The sequence below is a fragment of the Neoarius graeffei genome, chromosome 21 (genome assembly GCF_027579695.1).
Source record: "Neoarius graeffei isolate fNeoGra1 chromosome 21, fNeoGra1.pri, whole genome shotgun sequence".
Lineage (NCBI taxonomy): Eukaryota > Metazoa > Chordata > Actinopteri > Siluriformes > Ariidae > Neoarius > Neoarius graeffei.
The window spans coordinates 51,028,260-51,047,315 of NC_083589.1; the positions used below are offsets into that span (position 1 = coordinate 51,028,260).

The 19,056-nt window shown below is 40.8% G+C and overlaps 1 protein-coding gene across 1 annotated transcript in view; it reads left to right on the top strand.

The window, feature by feature from the left end:
* pcloa (piccolo presynaptic cytomatrix protein a) overlaps positions 1 to 19,056 on the top strand; it is a 152,963-nt gene that overhangs the window by 93,359 nt on the left and 40,548 nt on the right. The window contains exons 14-18 of the mRNA XM_060903536.1: positions 5,301 to 5,500; positions 5,627 to 5,677; positions 5,788 to 5,918; positions 10,399 to 10,425; positions 10,792 to 10,885. Coding sequence (XP_060759519.1) covers positions 5,301 to 5,500; positions 5,627 to 5,677; positions 5,788 to 5,918; positions 10,399 to 10,425; positions 10,792 to 10,885 — 503 coding nt within the window. The remainder of the gene's footprint in view (positions 1 to 5,300; positions 5,501 to 5,626; positions 5,678 to 5,787; positions 5,919 to 10,398; positions 10,426 to 10,791; positions 10,886 to 19,056) is intronic.

Below are 19,056 nucleotides of genomic sequence, written 5' to 3' on the forward strand. Positions count from 1 at the left end.
ATCAATCACATTTTAGAAAAGAAAAGAAAAAAACATCCACTTTCAGAGCTGCTTCATAGTAATGAGTAACGAGGCCCTTGATAGAAATGTAGTGGAGTGAAAAGTACGATAGTTGCCTTTCAAATGTAGTGAAGTTAAAGTCATAAGTTTCCAAAAAAAAAAATACTCAAGTAAAGTACAGATACTCAAAAAGTGTACTTAAGTACAGTACGCGAGTAAATGCATTTCGTTACTGTCCACCTCTGAATATGAATAATAAAAAATCTCCTTCTCACCCCCGGCGGGGGGCTGGTATCCATGTCATCCTCAAGCTCGGGTCCTCTACCAGAGGCCTGGGAGTTTGAGGGTTCTGCGCAGTATCTTCGATGTTCCTAGGACTGCGCTCTTCTGGACTGAGGCTTCAGATGTTGTTCCTGGGATTTGCTGGAGTCACTCTCCCAGTTTGGGGGTTACTGCCCCAAGTGCCCCCACTACCACGGGGACCACGCAACCCTTGACCTTCCACATCCGTTCCAGCTGCTCTTTCAACCCTTGATACTTCTCAAGTTTCTCATGTTCCTTCTTCCTGATGTTGGCGTCAGCTGGGATCGCCATATCTATCTAGTGTGTGTGTGTGTATATATATATATATATATATATATATATACACACACACACACTACCATTCAAAAGTTTGGGGTTACCCAGACAATTTAGTGTTTTCCATGAAAAGTCACACTTTTATTTACCACCATAAGTTGTAAAATGAATAGAAAATATAGTCAAGACATTTTTCTGGCCATTTTGAGCATTTAATCGACCCCACAAATGTGATGCTCCAGAAACTCAATCTGCTCAAAGGAAGGTCAGTTTTATAGCTTCTCTAAAGAGCTAAACTGTTTTCAGCTGTGCTAACATGATTGTACAAGGGTTTTCTAATCATCCATTAGCCTTCTGAGGCAATGAGCAAACACATTGTACCATTAGAACACTGGAGTGATAGTTGCTGGAAATGGGCCTCTATACACCTATGGAGATATTGCACCAAAAACCAGACATTTAGGCTACGTTTACACTAGACCGTATCTGTCTCGTTTTCTTCGCGGATGCACTGTCCGTTTACATTAACCCCCCTGAAAAAGCGGGGAAACGGGAATCCACCAGCGTCCACGTATTCAATCTAGATCGTATCAGCTCCGGTGCTGTGTAAACATTGAGAATACGCGGATACGCTGTGCTGAGCTCTAGCTGGCGTCTCATTGGACAACGTCACTGTGACATCCACCTTCCTGATTCGCTGGCGTTGGTCATGTGACGCGACTGCTGAAAAACGGCGCAGACTTCCGCCTTGTATCACCTTTCATTAAAGAGTATAAAAGTATGAAAATACTGCAAATACTGATGCAAATACTGCCCATTGTGTAGTTATGATTGTCTTTAGGCTTGCCATCCTTCCACTTGCAAGTAATAAGTGATATGCGCTGGGATCTCACACACAGTGGCTCAGTCCCGAATCGTGGCTTGTTCACTTCACTCGCGCGCTCTGTGAGCTGCGCAGGGCCGGAGTGCACACCCTCCAGAGGGCACTCGCTGTTCAGGGCGGAGTGATTTGGAGCGCAGGATGCCTGCGGAGCCGAGCGTATCTGCGTATTGGTGTTGCTGTGTGCACGGCTAACGGTTTTAGTGTAAACGTGAATCGTTTTAAGAACGTTAATCTGATGATCCGCTGATTCGACGTAATGTAAACGTAGCCTTAGTAGAATTTAGCAAGAATAGTCATTTACCACATTAGCAATGTATAGAGTGTATTTCTGATTAGTTTAAAGTGATCTTCATTGAAAAGAACAGTGCTTTTCTTTCAAAAATAAGGACATTTCAAAGTGACCCCAAACTTTTGAACAGTAGTGTGTGTATATATATATATATATATATATATATATATATATATATATATATATATATATATATATATCAGTGGCGGCTGGTAGTCTTTCAAACAGAGGAGGCTGGTTGGTTACGATATTTCCAGATTTTAAAAGAAAAAACATCAATTTTGCCCATACTCTTGCCTCTGATCTGGCTGATTGTTGGCAGGGTCACAAACTGTGAAATAACAGGTTCTTTTGGCCCATTAGCCTACTGTCCAATATACATGATGGTGGTGTTGGGGGGGGTATATTTGAACATTTTATATTTTAAAATTGTGGCATGTTGTTTAAAAATTGATCATTATTGAAAGCAGCTCTTTGTCAGGAACCTCAGCAGTAACAGCAGAGTGTTCTGGAATAGGCACAAGCACTGACCTTGGGGAGCCAAACATAGAGCTGGGTGCCACACATTTCATTCAATGACACTTTCCCTATATTTTACTTATTTTGACTGAGAAATGTTTTATTGACAATTTTGATAACCCTTCACTTTTAATCCAGGTCTGTAGTATGAAATGTTCTCGGCTGTGTTTTTGTTTAAAAATGTTTTCCAAATTGTAGCTGTGTTTAATTCATATCCAGAAAAATATATATTCCAATATAATATACTCAGCATAAACATTTTAAATAGATTCTATATTTTTGGTCCATCCATGACATATTACTAAAGTAGCCTATTTACTGTTGTTGATGTGGGTCACTTGCTGTTAGCCAATTCACTTTCTCGTACCAGGAGAGCTGAAAGGAACGAGTATTATTCCCTACCTTTTTCACCAAGTCAATTTGAGGCGTTGGTCTACCCTGCTCTTTAATTTTAATTTTTTCCTCGAAAGGAAGACTGGCAAATGGCTTCGCCAAAATTAAATCAACAATGCTTGGCATCTGTGCGCAGCTTTCTTGCTAGCTGACTAGCCCCCTCAAGTTCAAGTTCAGTCACTCAAATAAACAAAATTTCTGGAACTAAGATAGCAAACTTGACAGCACTTTATTTACACTTTATTTACAATGAAAATATATACAAACTAAAAAAGCTGGTAGAAACCGTATGTAATGAATGAAATCGAAATGTAAGCTGATCTCTTACAATACACCACAGCACTTGCGAATCCGCATGGGACTGAACTGAAATTCACCGCTGCCTGTCTATAGTTGAAACGAGCTGTCAATCAAAGAAAATATCCAGCCGCTTTCACCAATCACCAGTCTCCTCACGGAAACTGCCATGTCCCTCCCATGTGAGGCTGGGAGTCCGTAGGCGGGCATTTTCGCAGTATTTGTCCAATAACCGTCTTGCATTTTGAGATTGAAAAGCGCAGAGCTCCCAAATGCCATTGAAGTCCACTGAGGCTGGGAGTCCGTGAGACTCCGTGGGCGGGCATTTTCGCAGTATTTGTCCAATAATCGTCTTGCATTTTGAGATTGAAAAGCGCAGAGCTCCCAAATGCCATTGAAGTCCACTGAGGCTGGGCTGCATCGCGCTGTCACGAGGGGGAAAAACTCACGCGCACAAAGTTATAAGGGAATGATTTCGCACTGTAGTGGGTTGAGCACATATATTTCTATGATTCTGGATCTGAAATAGCAATGTTATAAGGTCGGCTATAACATAAGCCTAGCACAATTCATCCTACACGATGTTCGTCATTTTTAGAGGAGGCTGAGCCTCCCTCGTTGTCTTAGAGCAATCGCCCGTGATATATATATATATATATATATATATATATATATATATATATATATATATATATATTTCACAGCACTGTATTTTGAACAAAACACAGTAAACAAAATTGGTAACCAAAATACTACAAGCCCTGATGTTGCTCACAGCTTGGTGATGTTTGCAAGAGATGAGGCGAGTATAACTGATAATGTGTATATATGCTATATTTAATGTATGGGATCAGAAAACAATTTTATTTATAAGCAGTAGCCACATGTACCCATAAGGTACCTATTTTTCACAAATTGCTCCTATCATTTCGCCAGTTTGTTTACATTCTAAGCGGAAATGATTTTGTTGGACGTTTTGTATAAAGTTTTTATTGATTGAATTTGCACAAATTAAAAATAAAAATGCTCTGTTCTCAAAATGTGGATAGAATAAAAGTTATTCCACTCAATCTTGTTGTACATGGGTTATAGCCAAGTCGGTGCTACGCGCCTCGTCAACTGTCAGCTCATGTACGACTCGATTTCATGGAATAACTGTTAAATATTACAGCAGCAGTTCTTAGTTACAAATCTACAATATCTAAATGAGATTATCCACTGAAGGATGAGTTGGATTTGGATAGAGACTGTTTCAGGGAAGTGTCCATCACAACTGCATAAAGTTACAGATGAAGAAGTAGCAGGAAGTAAAGATTAGGTTGTGTAATGCCGACATATTTCTTTAAATCAGTTCCTCAGAAAACAATAGACATATATATATAGTACCAGTCAAAAGTTTGTACACCCTTACTCATTCATAGGTTTTTCTGTATTTTGACTATTTTCTAGATTTGTAGAACAATACTGAAGACATCAAAACTGTGAAATAACATATAGTAAACAAAAACGTGTTTAAAAAAAATGTTTCATATTTTAGGTTCTTCAAAGTAGCCAGCGTTTACCTTGATGACACTTTGCACACTATCGGCATTATCTTAACCAGCTTCATGAGGTCGTCACCTGGAATGCTTTTCAGTTAACAAGTGTGCCTCATCAAAAGTTAATTAGTGGATTAATTTCTTGCCTTCTTAATGCGTTTGAGATCAAACAGTAAATATTAAATAATAATAATAATAATAATAATACAGTAAATAGCCCTATTCTACAACTGTAGTAAGCCATATAATGTCACCGAGGTAGAGAAACGACATCCATCATTATTTTACTTTAAGACATTAATTGTCTTTTAATGAATAAAAATAAAGAAAAACATTGAATTAGAAGGGGCGGCACGGTGGTGTAGTGGTTAGCGCTGTCGCCTCACAGCAAGAAGGTCCGGGTTCGAGCCCCGTGGCCGGCGAGGGCCTTTCTGTGCGGAGTTTGCATGTTCTCCCCGTGTCCGCGTGGGTTTCCTCCGGGTGCTCCGGTTTCCCCCACAGTCCAAAGACATGCAGGTTAGGTTAACTGGTGACTCTAAATTGACCGTGAGTGTGAATGGTTGTCTGTGTCTATGTGTCAGCCCTGTGATGACCTGGCGACTTGTCCAGGGTGTACCCCGCCTCTCGCCCATAGTCAGCTGGGATAGGCTCCAGCTTGCCTGCGACCCTGTAGAACAGGATAAAGCGGCTAGAGATAATGAGATGAGATGAGATTGAATTAGAAGGTGTGTCCAAACTTTTGACTAGTGCTGTACGTATATATGAATAGATTTCCTCTGAGCTCTCTCCATGCTGTGTGTAGAACGGCCACCGCGCTCTCCAGGTGTTGACCCCAAGCAGCTGGCTGCAGAGCTGCAAAAGGTGTCTCAGCAGCAGGCACCCAGCTCTACAGCCTCCTCTCTGACGGCGCTGGATAAATCCTCGGCTTCAGGAGCTTCCAGCTCTGTGCCAAGCCCCGGGCAGCCCGCTTCACCTTCTATAAGCAAGAAACGCCACAGCAAGGTGCCCATACACACAGTCCTGCATGTACAGCCTGCTTTTATAAAACACAAACATGCACTAAAAGCAAAGAACAATGCAGTGTTACACATTCATGGACTCATATCTCCATTTATATCTTTTGACTAGACCTTAGAAGCTACAAAGACCCAGTCTCACCCAATCACAGGAGAGATCCAGGTATAGCTTCGATTGTTCATTTGTTTCTACGATTTTAAACATTGTGTCGAGATTTACCGTAGCATGTCACACTGACTATGCTTTCTCTCACACCTCACCTGCTTTTGTAGCTTCAAATCAATTATGACAAGCAGCTGGGCAACCTCATTGTTCATGTTCTCCAAGCACGGAACCTCGCACCACGGGACAACAACGGCTACTCCGACCCCTTTGTTAAAGTCTACCTGCTGCCTGGAAGAGGGTAAGTGAATTGAAAAATTGCCTGAGTCATTGGGATATTTGAGGAAAAAATTCAGCGTCGAAAGGTTTGAGTTTGTATAGTTTAGTGCAAAAGTTTGCATTCCCCCCTCCATGGTTTTGAAAGATTTCAATATGGACCTCGGTTTTACAGTTTACCTACAAATCAAATTCATTATAAAAGGTTTAAAATGAAACATGAGGATATTTTGCAACAAGACAACTAACTATATAAAATGTAAAACATAAGCCAAAACGAACAGGCTTGCCTGAGTTTCCCAAAAGCATCGTAGCACAAAGATCATCGTTAAATGGTAGAGCAAGCAGCACAATGAATGCTCTCTCTCCTAGTTAAGATGTTCTTGGCGTTAAGAGGCTTTTAGGAAACCCACCCCAGAAAGGTAAAATAAAAAAGTTGTGTGGGTGTTTGGGCAGTGGAGGATGAACATATGAAAAGGAAGAGGAGTTTTCACAGCTGTTCAGAGGACATGAATGAGACTGGCATTACAGTTAATACAGTTACATACTCGTAATACACTACCGTTCAAAAGTTTGGGGTCACTTTGAAATGTCCTTATTTTTGAAAGAAAAGCACTGTTCTTTTCAATGAAGATCACTTTAAACTAATCAGAAATACACTCTATACATTGCTAATGTGGTAAATGACTATTCTAGCTGCAAATGTCTGGTTTTTGGTGCAATATCTCCATAGGTGTATAGAGGCCCATTTCCAGCAACTCTCACTCCAGTGTTCTAATGGTACAATGTGTTTGCTCATTGCCTCAGAAGGCTAATGGATGATTAGAAAACCCTTGTACAATCATGTTAGCACAGCTGAAAACAGTTGAGCTCTTTAGAGAAGCTATAAAACTGACCTTCCTTTGAGCAGATTGAGTTTCTGGAGCATCACATTTGTGGGGTCGATTAAATGCTCAAAATGGGCAGAAAAATGTCTTGACTATATTTTCTATTCATTTTACAACTTATGGTGGTAAATAAAAGTGTGACTTTTCATGGAAAACACAAAATTGTCTGGGTGACCCCAAACTTTTGAACGGTAGTGTAATTAACAGTTATTCCACGAAATCGAGTCGTAAATGAGCTGATAGCTGACGAGACATGTAGCACCGAGTCAGCTATAACCCATGTACGATGAGCTTGAGTGGAATAACTGTTTTATTCTATCCACATTCACTGGATTTTGAGAAACAGAGCATTTTTATTTTTATTTTTAGCAAATTCTTATATTTAGCAAAAACTTTGCACAAAACATCTGAGAAAATCATTTCCACTTAGGCGGACTTCTTAAAAACCTATCGATGGGTGCACGAATTGACTTTTGTATTGTTTTTTTTTTTTTTGTAGAAATTACTGTCTTGCTGTCGTGCCAAGGTATAGAATAGCTTTAGACATTTATTGAATTCTTCCTTGGACATTGAAAAAAATTCAACAAATTTTAATGCTTAAAGATGAAGAATGTAAACAAACCAATGGAATGACAAGAGCAATTTGTGAAAATGTTATAATAATAATAATAATAATAATAATAATAATAATAATAATTTTTGAAAAATGAAAAAAATATATGTTCTTACCATCAAATACTTTTATTCCATTTTGTTTTTGAGTTGAGTTTTTATTTCGTCCTCGGTTGGTTCAGCAACACGCTCCGCCATCTTGTTTTTCTCTACTCATGGTATATGAGCGGATATCCTTGTAGAAGAGTAGCCAATCAGAGCACGCGATTGCTCATATCCAGTGAAAGTGGATAGAATAATATAATTTATACCACAGTATTTTTGAATGTTTGAATCTGATTGGTCAATTTTTCTATCACAGCAGCTCTTACAGTAATATAGCATTCGTTACTTTTTTTTGTCTTATTAACTTCTGGAAAAAAAGCAAGACTGGTGAAAGAATGACTTTACATCTGCTGTAGCTTAAATTTGAACAGGAACTTGTTTTGTGGACATTAAATGCAACTAGTTAGGATAAACATCTCGAATGTGGTGACTAATCACTGTGGTATAAGAGTAATAAAACACTGGGGTGTGCTATTATTGGAAAATAATTAACTTAAGGGTGCTAACAGTAATTCTGTTTCATATCAGGCCACAACACAACTCTGTCATCGATTAATTTCCTTTACTAGGACATCCCATTGTGTTTTATTCCTTAACTAAACCTAACACACAAAATCATAAATAGTTTATTTACAGTGACTTACAAAAGTATTCATCCCTCTTGATGTTTGTCCTGTTTTGTCGCATTTTTGGGGGATTAGCACCATTTGATTTACACAACATGCCTACCACTTTATAGGAGTGTGCATAGGTATTCAACCCCCCAAAGCCAATACTTTGTAGAGCCACCTTTTGCTGCAATTACAGCTGCAAGTCTCTTGGGGTATGTCTCTATTAGCTTAACACATCTAGCCACTGGGATTTTTGGCCATTCCTCAAGGCAAAACTGCTCCAACTCCTTCAAGTTAGATGGGTTGCGTTGGTGTACAGCAATCTTCAAGTTATGCCACAGATTCTCAACTGGATTGAGGTCTGGGCTTTGACTAGGCCATTCCAAGACATTTAAATGTTTCCCTTTAAACCACTCCACTGTGGCTTTACCAGTATGTTTAGGGTGATAGTCCTGCTGGAACGTGAACCTTTGTCCCAGTCTCAAACCTCTGGCTGACTCAAACAGGTTTTCCTCCAGAATTGCCCTGTATTTAGTATCATCCATCTTTCATTCAGTCCTGACCAGCTTTCCTGTCCCTGCAGATGAAAAATCTCCCCACAGCATGATGCTGCCACCACCATGCTTCACTGTAGGAATGGTCTTCTCAGGGTGTTGGGTTTGTGCCACACATGGTATTTCCCATGATGGCCAAAAAGATCAATTTTAGTCTCATTTGACCAGAGAATCTTCTTCCATGTGTTTGGGGAGTCTGCCACATGCTGCTGGGCAAACTCCAAACATGTTTTCTTAAGCAATGGCTTTTTTCTGGCCACTCTTCCATAAAGCCCCACTCTGTGGAGTGTACAGCTTAAAGTGGTCCTATGGACAGATACTCCCATCTCCGCTGTGGATCTTTGCAGCTCCTTCACTGTTATCTTTGGTGTCTTTGTTGCTTCTCTGATTAATGCCCTCCTTGCCCGGTCTGTGAGTTTTGGTGGGCGGCTTTCTCTTGTCAGGTTTGTAGTGGTGCCATATTCTTTCCATTTTGCTATAATGGATTTAATGGAGCTCCGTGGGATACCCAAAGTTTGGGATATTTTTTGTAACCCAACCCTGATCAATACTTCACAACTTTGTCTCTGACCTGTTTGGAGGCTCCTTGGTTTTCATGTTGTTTGCTTAGTAGTGTTGCAGAGTCAGGGTCCTTCCAGAACAGGTTGATTTATACAGACATCATGTGACAGATCATGTGACACTTTGACTGCGCACAGGTGGATCTTAAATGACGAATTATGTGACTTATGAAGTGAATCGGTTGGACCAGCTCTTATTTAGGGGTTCCATATGAAAGGGAGTGAATACTTATGCGCACTCCAGATTTCTGTTTTTTCATCTTAATTATTGTTTGTTTGTGTCACAATAAAGAGACAATTTGCACCTTTAAAGTGGTAGGCATGTTGTGTAAATCAAATGGTGCTAACCCTCCCAAAATCCATTTTAATTCCAGATTGTAACGCGACAAAACAGGACAAACATCAAGGGGATGAATACGTTTGCAAGACACTGTGTATAAAGTAAATTTCTTTGATTTCATCATTTTTCTCATGAGTATATGCAAATGTTTTACACTACACTACACTACGTATACACTAGTACATGGCTTACCATTCCTAAAAATGTATTATCAATGTCAGATTGCCTTTAATAGCTAATAGGATCCGTGTATATAATTACAATTAGCGTTTAAGCCACAAAAGAGCCTTTTAAAAGCCTATTATGTTATAACGTAACCAGTAGAGTATTTCTTGTTCCCTCTGTGAGTGTGTGAGAGCGAGAGAGAGCGCTAACATTATAGAAAAATCAATGTCTGTTTGGTTTCTGTGTAACTTGAGAATTCCTCTGTCCTCAGTTATTGTGTAGTTGTGCGTTTGGTGTTGTGTTGTATGCTTGTGTTAGGCCTATGACAAGCTGTCACAGCTCTACCTGTATTGAGCCTGCAGATTACAGCAACGCTATTGCTATGCTCCACTGTAGGGCATGAACGCATGGGCTCCTGTATAAGCATCAGTGCTCACACACACACACACGCAGCATATACACACTTATACATTCGCAAAGAATTTCAGAAATTTATACGCAGCATTTGCATGGACCATGTACACTGTTTCGCTTATTCATTTTCTCTGCTTCTCTCTCTGGCTTACACACACACACAGACCGCAACATGCACATTGATACACACGTGGTCACACGGCAACACACGCCTTATGGATTGTTGTCTGTTTCTGCTGCATGCTGGATCCCCACAGTCAGGTCATGGTTGTGCAGAATGCCAGGTATGTTTTTCTGTCCTATAGTACCATCAGATCTTTGCTCAGACCCATATCACTATCGATACAGCACATCTGAATGGCTCAATAACGTATCTTTGGTTTGTTCACCCTTTTAAGTTGCTTTCTTTCTTAGTTGTGTTCTTTTCTTTTTTTTAAGATCACTAGACTTCTGCTCTTTTTCATACTTCATCAGTGTCACTGTAAATAAAGTATAGGTCGCTTCAGGCCTATACCGTGCCTTGGGCTGTGTGCAACTCATTGTTCACTGATGTAACGTGTTACACTCCAAATGTAAACGTAACACGTAGTTGTTTTACTCCTTGATTTGTACCCTGGAGTGACCCCTTGTGGTGTGTGATCTGGTTGCAGTGCTGAGAACAAAAGAAGATCCAAACATGTCCAGAAGAGCTTGAACCCCGAGTGGAATCAAACTGTTATCTACAAGAACATCCACCTGGAACAGGTGAAATATCCACTGAATTGCAGGATTTGAGGTGTTGTTTTTGTTTAACCTCCTAGGGCTTAGCGGTCACATGCGTGGACAGCACTTTTTAGAAATTCGGAACAAGAATCCACATATGTGGACATACTTTTTCTCTAAAAGTACATCTTATCAAAAGATGATGCTTAGTTTTTATTCTAATCAGGTTCTAATAAGCCCAAATAGCAAAGAGAAATAAAAAATGCATGTAAAAAAACAGCTTGGGCCTTAGGAGGTTAAATAAACGTATCCTACTTGCGGATGCTTTATTATATTGGGGGAAAAAATACTGTAGATGAGGTTGCCAGGTAGAAGGAAAAGAGGAAGAGCAAAGATGAGATTTATGGATGTGGTGAAGGAGGACATGAGGACGGTTGGTGCTACAGATAGGGAGGACAGGAGGAGATGGAGGGACGTTATCCGCTGTGCCAACCCCTAACAGGAACAGCCAAAAGAAGAAGAAGAAGAAGAAGAGACTTGTGGATACTTTATTTCCTCATAACAAATGTATTGAGATGAATTGCTGTTGGAAAAAAAAACTCAGCATAGAATCCTTGCATTCTGATAGATAGATTCAGTGCTGCTTGACAGTTTGTGAACCCTTTAGAATTTTCTATATTTCTGCATAAATATGACCGAAAACATCGTCAGATTTTCACACAAGTCCTAAAAGTAGATAAAGAGAACCCAGTTAAACAAATAAGACAAAAATATTATACTTGGTCATTTATTTATTGAGGAAAATGATCCAATATTACATATCTGTGAGTGGCAAAAGTATGTGGACCTCTAGGATTAGCAGTTAATTTGAAGGTGAAATTAGGGCCCGTTTACACGAGGACACTGTCGGGTAAAAACGACTAAATATTTTATCGGAAGTGCCTTTCGTCTACACGGGGACGGCGTTTCCGAGGCTGAAAAACGGAAAAAATTGAAAACGCCTTCCAGAGTGGATAAGTTAAAAACAGCCCCCGTTGCATGTCCGTCTAAACTACCCAATACGCGAAACTCTGCTCGGATCTGCTCATGTCGGGTACGCGTTTACATCATACATATGTCATATACTGTACATGCCAGCCCGGGAAGTAAGAAAGTAAGTAAAAAAGTAAGAGCATGTCTGATTACATCGATCCAACGGACCTTCAAGCTGCTCTGGCAGCTTTAATAAACGTCCAGGAGTCCTTCGAACATCTATACCGAATCTGCACATATACCGTTAATGAACAGAGGCGGGTATAGTATGCTCTTACTTTTTTACTTACTTTCTTACTTACCATAGCCAGAGTAGTCAAAGTTTTCGCGGCGCAGATGTGCAGATCAGACAAGACGGAAGACGTTGCGCATGCGTGCAGACATAGCGGAGGTCTTTCACAGCACCACCTAGCCGCCTGGCATGCACATCCAATTGAATTCCACACATTTATGCGTCACCGTATAGACGCAGATTTCCTCCTTGAAAACGGTCATGTAGACGCAGAAGAAAGTGAGAACGAAAACGGACTTTTGCGTTTTTGTTTCAGACCGTCCCCGTGTAAAGTGGGCCTTAGAATCAGGTGTTTTCAATCAATGGGATGACAATCAGGTGTGAGTGGGCACCCTGTTTTATTTAAAGAACAGGGATCTATCAAAGTCTGATCTTCACAACACATGCTTGTGGAAGTGTATCATGGCACGAACAAAGGAGATTTATGAGGACCTCAGAAAAAGTGTTGTTGATGATCATCAGGCTGGAAAAGGTTACAAAACGATCTCTAAAGAGTTTGGACTCCACCAATCCACAATCAGACAGATTGTGTACAAATGGAGGAAATTCAAGACCATTGTTACCCTCCCCAGGAGTGGCCGACCAACAAAGATCACTCCAAGAGCAAGGCGTGTAATATTTGGCGAGGTCACAAAGGACCCCAGGGTAACTTCTAAGCAACTGAAGGTCTCTCTCACATTGGCTAATGTTAATGTTCATGAGTCTACCATCAGGAGAACACTGAACAGCAATGGTGTGCATGGCAGGGTTGCAAGGAGAAAGCCACTGCTCTCCAAAAAGAACATTGCTGCTCATCTGCAGTTTGCTAAAGATCACGTGGACAAGCCAGAAGGCTATCGGAAAAATGTTTTGTGGACGGATGAGACCAAAATAGAGCTTTTTGGTTTAAATGAGAAGCGTTATGTTTGGAGAAAGGAAAACACTGCATTCCAGCATAAGAACCTTATCCCATCTGTGAAACATGGTGGTGGTAGTATCATGGTTTGGGCCTGTTTTGCTGCGTCTGGGCCAGGACAGCTTGCCACCCTTGATAGAACAATGAATTCTGAATTATACCAGCGAATTCAAAAGGAAAATGTCAGGACATCTGTCCATGAACTGAATCTCAAGAGAAGGTGGGTCATGCAGCAAGACAACGACCCTAAGCACACAAGTCATTCTACCAAAGAATGGTTAAAGAAGAATAAAGTTAATGTTTTGGAATGGCCAAGTCAAAGTCCTGACCTTAATCCAATCGAAATGTTGTGGAAGGACCTGAAGCAAGCAGTTCATGTGAGGAAACCCACCAACATCCCAGGGTTGAAGCTGTTTTGTACGGAGGAATGGGCTAAAATTCCTCCAAGCCAGTGTGCAGGATTGATCAACAGTTACCGGAAGCGTTTAGTTGCAGTTATTGCTGCACAAGGGGATCACACCAGATACTGAAAGCAAAGGTTCACATACTTTTGCCACTCACAGATATGTAATAGGGCGGCACGGTGGTGTAGTGGTTAGCGCTGTCACCTCACAGCAAGAAGGTCCGGGTTCGAGCCCCGTGGCCGGCGAGGGCCTTTTTGTGCGGAGTTTGCATGTTCTCCCTGTGTCCGCGTGGGTTTCCTCCGAGTGCTCCGGTTTCCCCCACAGTCCAAAGACATGCAGGTTAGGTTAACTGGCGACTCTAAATTGACCGTAGGTGTGAATGTGAGTGTGAATGGTTGTCTGTGTCTATGTGTCAGCCCTGTGATGACCTGGCGACTTGTCCAGGGTGTACCCCGCCTTTCGCCCGTAGTCAGCTGGGATAGGCTCCAGCTTGCCTGCGACCCTGTAGAAGGATAAAGCGGCTAGAGATAATGAATTGAAAATGAGATATGTAATATTGGATCATTTTCCTCAATAAATAAATGACCAAGTACAATATTTTTGTCTCATTTGTTTAACTGGGTTCTCTTTATCTACTTTTAGGACTTGTGTGAAAATCTTATGATGTTTTAGGTCATATTTATGCAGAAATATAGAAAATTCTAAAGGGTTCACAAACTTTCAAGCACCACTATAGATAGATAGATAGATAGATAGATAGATAGATAGATAGATAGATAAAGGTTGTACCCTGAAATGCATTTATAATGCCTAATAAATGTATTTCTGACATTTTATTTGATCTATTATGCAGTATTGTGATTAACATTATTAATAATAATAATAATAATAATAATAATAATAATAATTTCAGTTTATATAGCGCCTTTCTCACACCCAAGGTTGCTTTACAATTAGGAAAAAAAAAAGGAGTCCACCAAAAAAGAATCAGGATGTAATTCCAATGGCATAGCTACCCACAGTCCCACCAAAAGGCACACGAAGGTATGTCCCACACCGCCTGCATAGCCGCCGCAATGCCGCCAGGCAACGTCGCTTGGAACACCGCACCAAACACAGAAGCATTGCCGCACAGAGCGCTGGATAATCCCGATGTTAAAATAGCAACGAGCTCACTGCAGCCCATAGCGAGGAGCACAGTCATCACCCATGGCAGATCAAGGCCTGAAGGGAACCGACACCCAAAACTGGGTCTGGAGCTACGCCACAACCGGCGGACAAAACACTCAAACAAAAAACAAACATCAAACTAAGCAAACACAAAAAGAAAAACAAAGGGAGAAAAAAAGAAAAATGAAACGCTCCGGTGAGAAGCAGCAGCCAAAATGTGCACAGCGTACTCTCAACCGGAAACCAACATTAACATTTTCCGAGACATTTATTGAACAATCATGGAAGGAGTCTCCAGTGTCGGTGCTCTGTAACGCTCAGTGAGTTTTCTGCCACAGGATAGAACTGAAACATGAACTTCCTGTAACATGACAAGCTGCATGTTCTTTTATTATTAACTTCAAGAGAAAGAAAGCTGGTGAGGGAGCAACTGTTTTCATTTATCCACATTCACTGGATATGAGCAATCACGCGCTCTGATTGGCAACTCTACTACTAGGCTATCAGGTCATATACAGTAAGTAGAGAAAAACAAAATGGCGGTGCGCATCAAATCAGATATATCACTTTGTTATCAAGTATTTGAAAGAAACAGAAATAGCTAAAAGAATATAGTTTTCCCCCCAATATCTCCTGTTCCAGACTCCAGCCCAGTCAGTGGCAGTAATGCACCTTTAAAGTGCTGATGACACGAACATGACTCTATGCAATTTCTTAAATAAACTATACAACATGGCAAACATGTTAGATTTCTGTTATAATTACGTGAAAAGAAGCTGTCGTTACGCGAATATCCAACTTTTAATTGCACAGCGCAAGAAAACTGGGTCCGTGGCTCGCGGCCATGTTGTGACATCAGCGGAAGAACACGCTGCAGTTCACTGGCTGTTCTACTCAATGGAAATGGCGCATGAAAACGCCGGTGAACTCTCTAGTGCTAGCTCTTCCTCTGAACAAAAGAACAACCAAATACTGGTACTTTAAGCAGTGATCATGATGGCATGATTTTATCTGATTTTAAATAAATGAGATTGATAATAATGTGAATGTTCACAACTAGTACATACAAACTCTGCAGCTTCTGATTCAGCAGCTGCGTCATACTCCGCAAAAACCTACAATATAAATGGAAATGCAATACACTAAGCTCAAATGACTTTTGGAAAGTATAATTTCTAAATTTTTTCTACATATTCTTGAAGTCGGTCATCGGGGTACTTGCTACCGTTCCCTAACAACGCATGGCAAAGGGTAAAGTGTAGTGTTGCTACGAGTACTTGCTAAAGCCTCCGGTGGAAGATCCTCGATGTGCTGATAAGACATACAGTTCTATATAACACACAAGTGTCACGATAATCACAAAACAGATGCAAATTGTTAAAATACCTAATTTTTAAGCAATCATGTGTTGATCTCTTCCGAATAGAATCTATGATAGCCTACCCTCTTTACCCTTTGCCTCTCGTTGCTAGGCGGCAGTTACATGAAAGCCGCAAGCTTTCACAAGCAAATACATGACTGATATCACGCCGACTTTATGATTACATTTATGATTATCATGAATGTGTACTCTATGATGTGTACTCTATGAGCACTCTGGAGCGAGTCACTTCCAAGATGGCCGCGCAGACCGCATGGTTACTATTTTTAGCATCATGTCGGAGCACTCTATAGCTCTACGTACCTTTATCTTATGTCGTTTCTCAACACATGTTCTGACAGGAGGACTGTCTTTGGAGGAGTCGCCTTGTCCCAGGCGACTGCTGGATCCGGCATAGCTACTAGTAGACCCCCTCCGGAATACTGTAGGCACTGCTGATGGTAGCAGCACACGTTTGTGCTGAACTGAACACCCAAGAGATTCTTTTAAGCTGGGAAGGGTGTCAAAACAATCCAAATCGAAGTGTTCAGAGCACAGGACGGATGTTGGTGAGGGCTCCCACTTGTCACGAGTGCGCCTGACTTGCTTCACCCACTTCGCATGCAGCTCGGGATCTCTGGGAAACTTGAATAAACTTACCCCATCCTTGTGGGTTTTGGAGCAAAAGCCGGCAACACAACGCGAAGGCATAATATATATATATATATATATATATATATATATATATATATATATATATATATATATATATATAATGCCTAATAAAAATACTAATAATGATAAACTGAACACCTGCCGCATCAACAACAAACTGGTAAGTTAAGAGGAAGATTCTTTCGCTGACGTCATATAGCTCCTCCTCCTCTTTCGTCTCCTGGGTGCTGCAGCCCCGTCAAATTTGCCCAGATAGCCGCGTTTTTTATCATAACTTGTAAAATAGGCACCTTCGTGAATTAATATATGGATCATCGGGAATTACTTTTTATGTTATAAAACATCGCCAAAGATGTCAAAAACGTGTCATCAGCCCTTTAAGTTGGTTTGCCAACTGACAAAAACAAAACCCTAAAGAAGAAGAAAATGGCGGAGCATGTTGCTGAACCAACCGAGGATGAAATAAAAATTCTACTCAAAAACAAAACTCCAAAAAAAGCAACAAAATATGGAATGAAAGTTGATGGTATGATGGTAAGAATGCATCTTTTTTATGTTTTCAAGAATTATTATCTCATCTCATTATCTCTAGCCGCTTTATCCTGTTCTACAGGGTCGCAGGCGAGCTGGAGCCTATCCCAGCTGACTACGGGCGAAAGGCGGGGTACACCCTGGACAAGTCGCCAGGTCATCACAGGGCTGACACATAGACACAGACAACCATTCACACTCACATTCACACCTACGGTCAATTTAGAGTCACCAGTTAACCTAACCTGCATGTCTTTGGACTGTGGGGGAAACCAGAGCACCCGGAGGAAACCCACGCGGACACGAGGAGAACATGCAAACTCCGCACAGAAAGGCCCTCGCCGGCCACGGGGCTCGAACGCGGACCTTCTTGCTGTGAGGCGACAGCGCTAACCACTACACCACCGTGCCGCCCCCAGAATTATTATTATTATAGCATTTTTCACAAATTGCTCCTGTCATTTGTTTACATTCTAAGCGGAAATGATTTTGTCAGATGTTTTGTATAAAGTTTTTATTGATCAAATTTGGAAAAAAATAAAAATGCTCCGTTTCTCAAAATCCAGTGAATATGGATCGAATAAAACAGTTATTCCACTCAATCTCGTCGTACGTGGCTTATAGCCTACTCGGTGCTACATGCCTCATCGGCTATCAGCTCATGTATGACTCGATTTCGTAGAATGACTGTTAAATAGCTGTTAGAATGTAAGTGATAACAGGAAATTAACTTGTTTCATACATGCGCTATAACATTAAGTGTAACTATAAACTGATAAAAGCGTAACATTTCTTCAATTAATAAATTAGAAATTGTAATAATTGGCTAATCGCTGTGGTATAAGAGAAATAACACACTTTGCAACATGCTGTTATAGGAAAATAATCCACTCCCTTTCCCTTCCCTGTGGTACCAGTAACTCCACTTTGTGTCCGGCCACATAACACCACCCCAGCATGGATTATTTTCCTATAACAGCATGACCTGTTGTGTGTTATTTCGTACATAGTGCAGTCCCTGTATTATAGCATACTATCCAAGACTGTGCTATAATGTATTATACCATTAATCTATGTAGTGATCTTGCATTTTAAATGTCACATATGTTGTATTAATCCTGAAGTCCATGGTTTGTTCATGTTAACCAATGTGTTAAATAATGTTAGTTAAGGGAACTGTATGTAGCTTAATGTAAAGCGCTCGTGATGCTGCCACTCCTTCTTCCAAACATAATGTTAGCTTAATAATGTTAAATGTGAATGTGTTTATGTACTGCATAACAAGCTCTTGGGTTGGAAAATGTAAAGGAGCAGAAGAGTTTAAAGAGTTTAATCTGAGGAATTGAAGCGTTTGGTATCTATCCCCTCAATATGGCAAAAAAAAAAGGCACAAGATACTAAACGCTGAATGTAAAACGGATGCAGTCGCTTTTTTGTGAGCTTTCAAAAAATCAGCAGCCCACAACAATAGTGAGGTCTCAATTAGAAAAGAGCTCTTCAGAGAGAGGCTTTGGTGTGAACAGGGACCAGACTTCAGGATCCCAGAAGTGCTTTAGCTTAATTAAGACCAAGAAGCTCCTTCAGTCTCCTCAGGTTTTGGAGGCGAATAATGACAGCCCTGACTGATGCACTGCCGCTGGACTGCTGAAGCGAGGCAAAAAGGTATTAATTGAGAGACAACAGAAGGTACAGATGTGTGTAGGGTTGACTTGTGCAAGCACACCATCTGGATTTCTTAGCTGTAGTGCTAGTCGTATTGTTACCTCACGCCGGGATGGAGTCCACCAGGGGGCGAGGTATTGTTTTCGGTCGGGTTTCTTTGTTTTTTTGTTAACGATATTACGGGAAAACGGC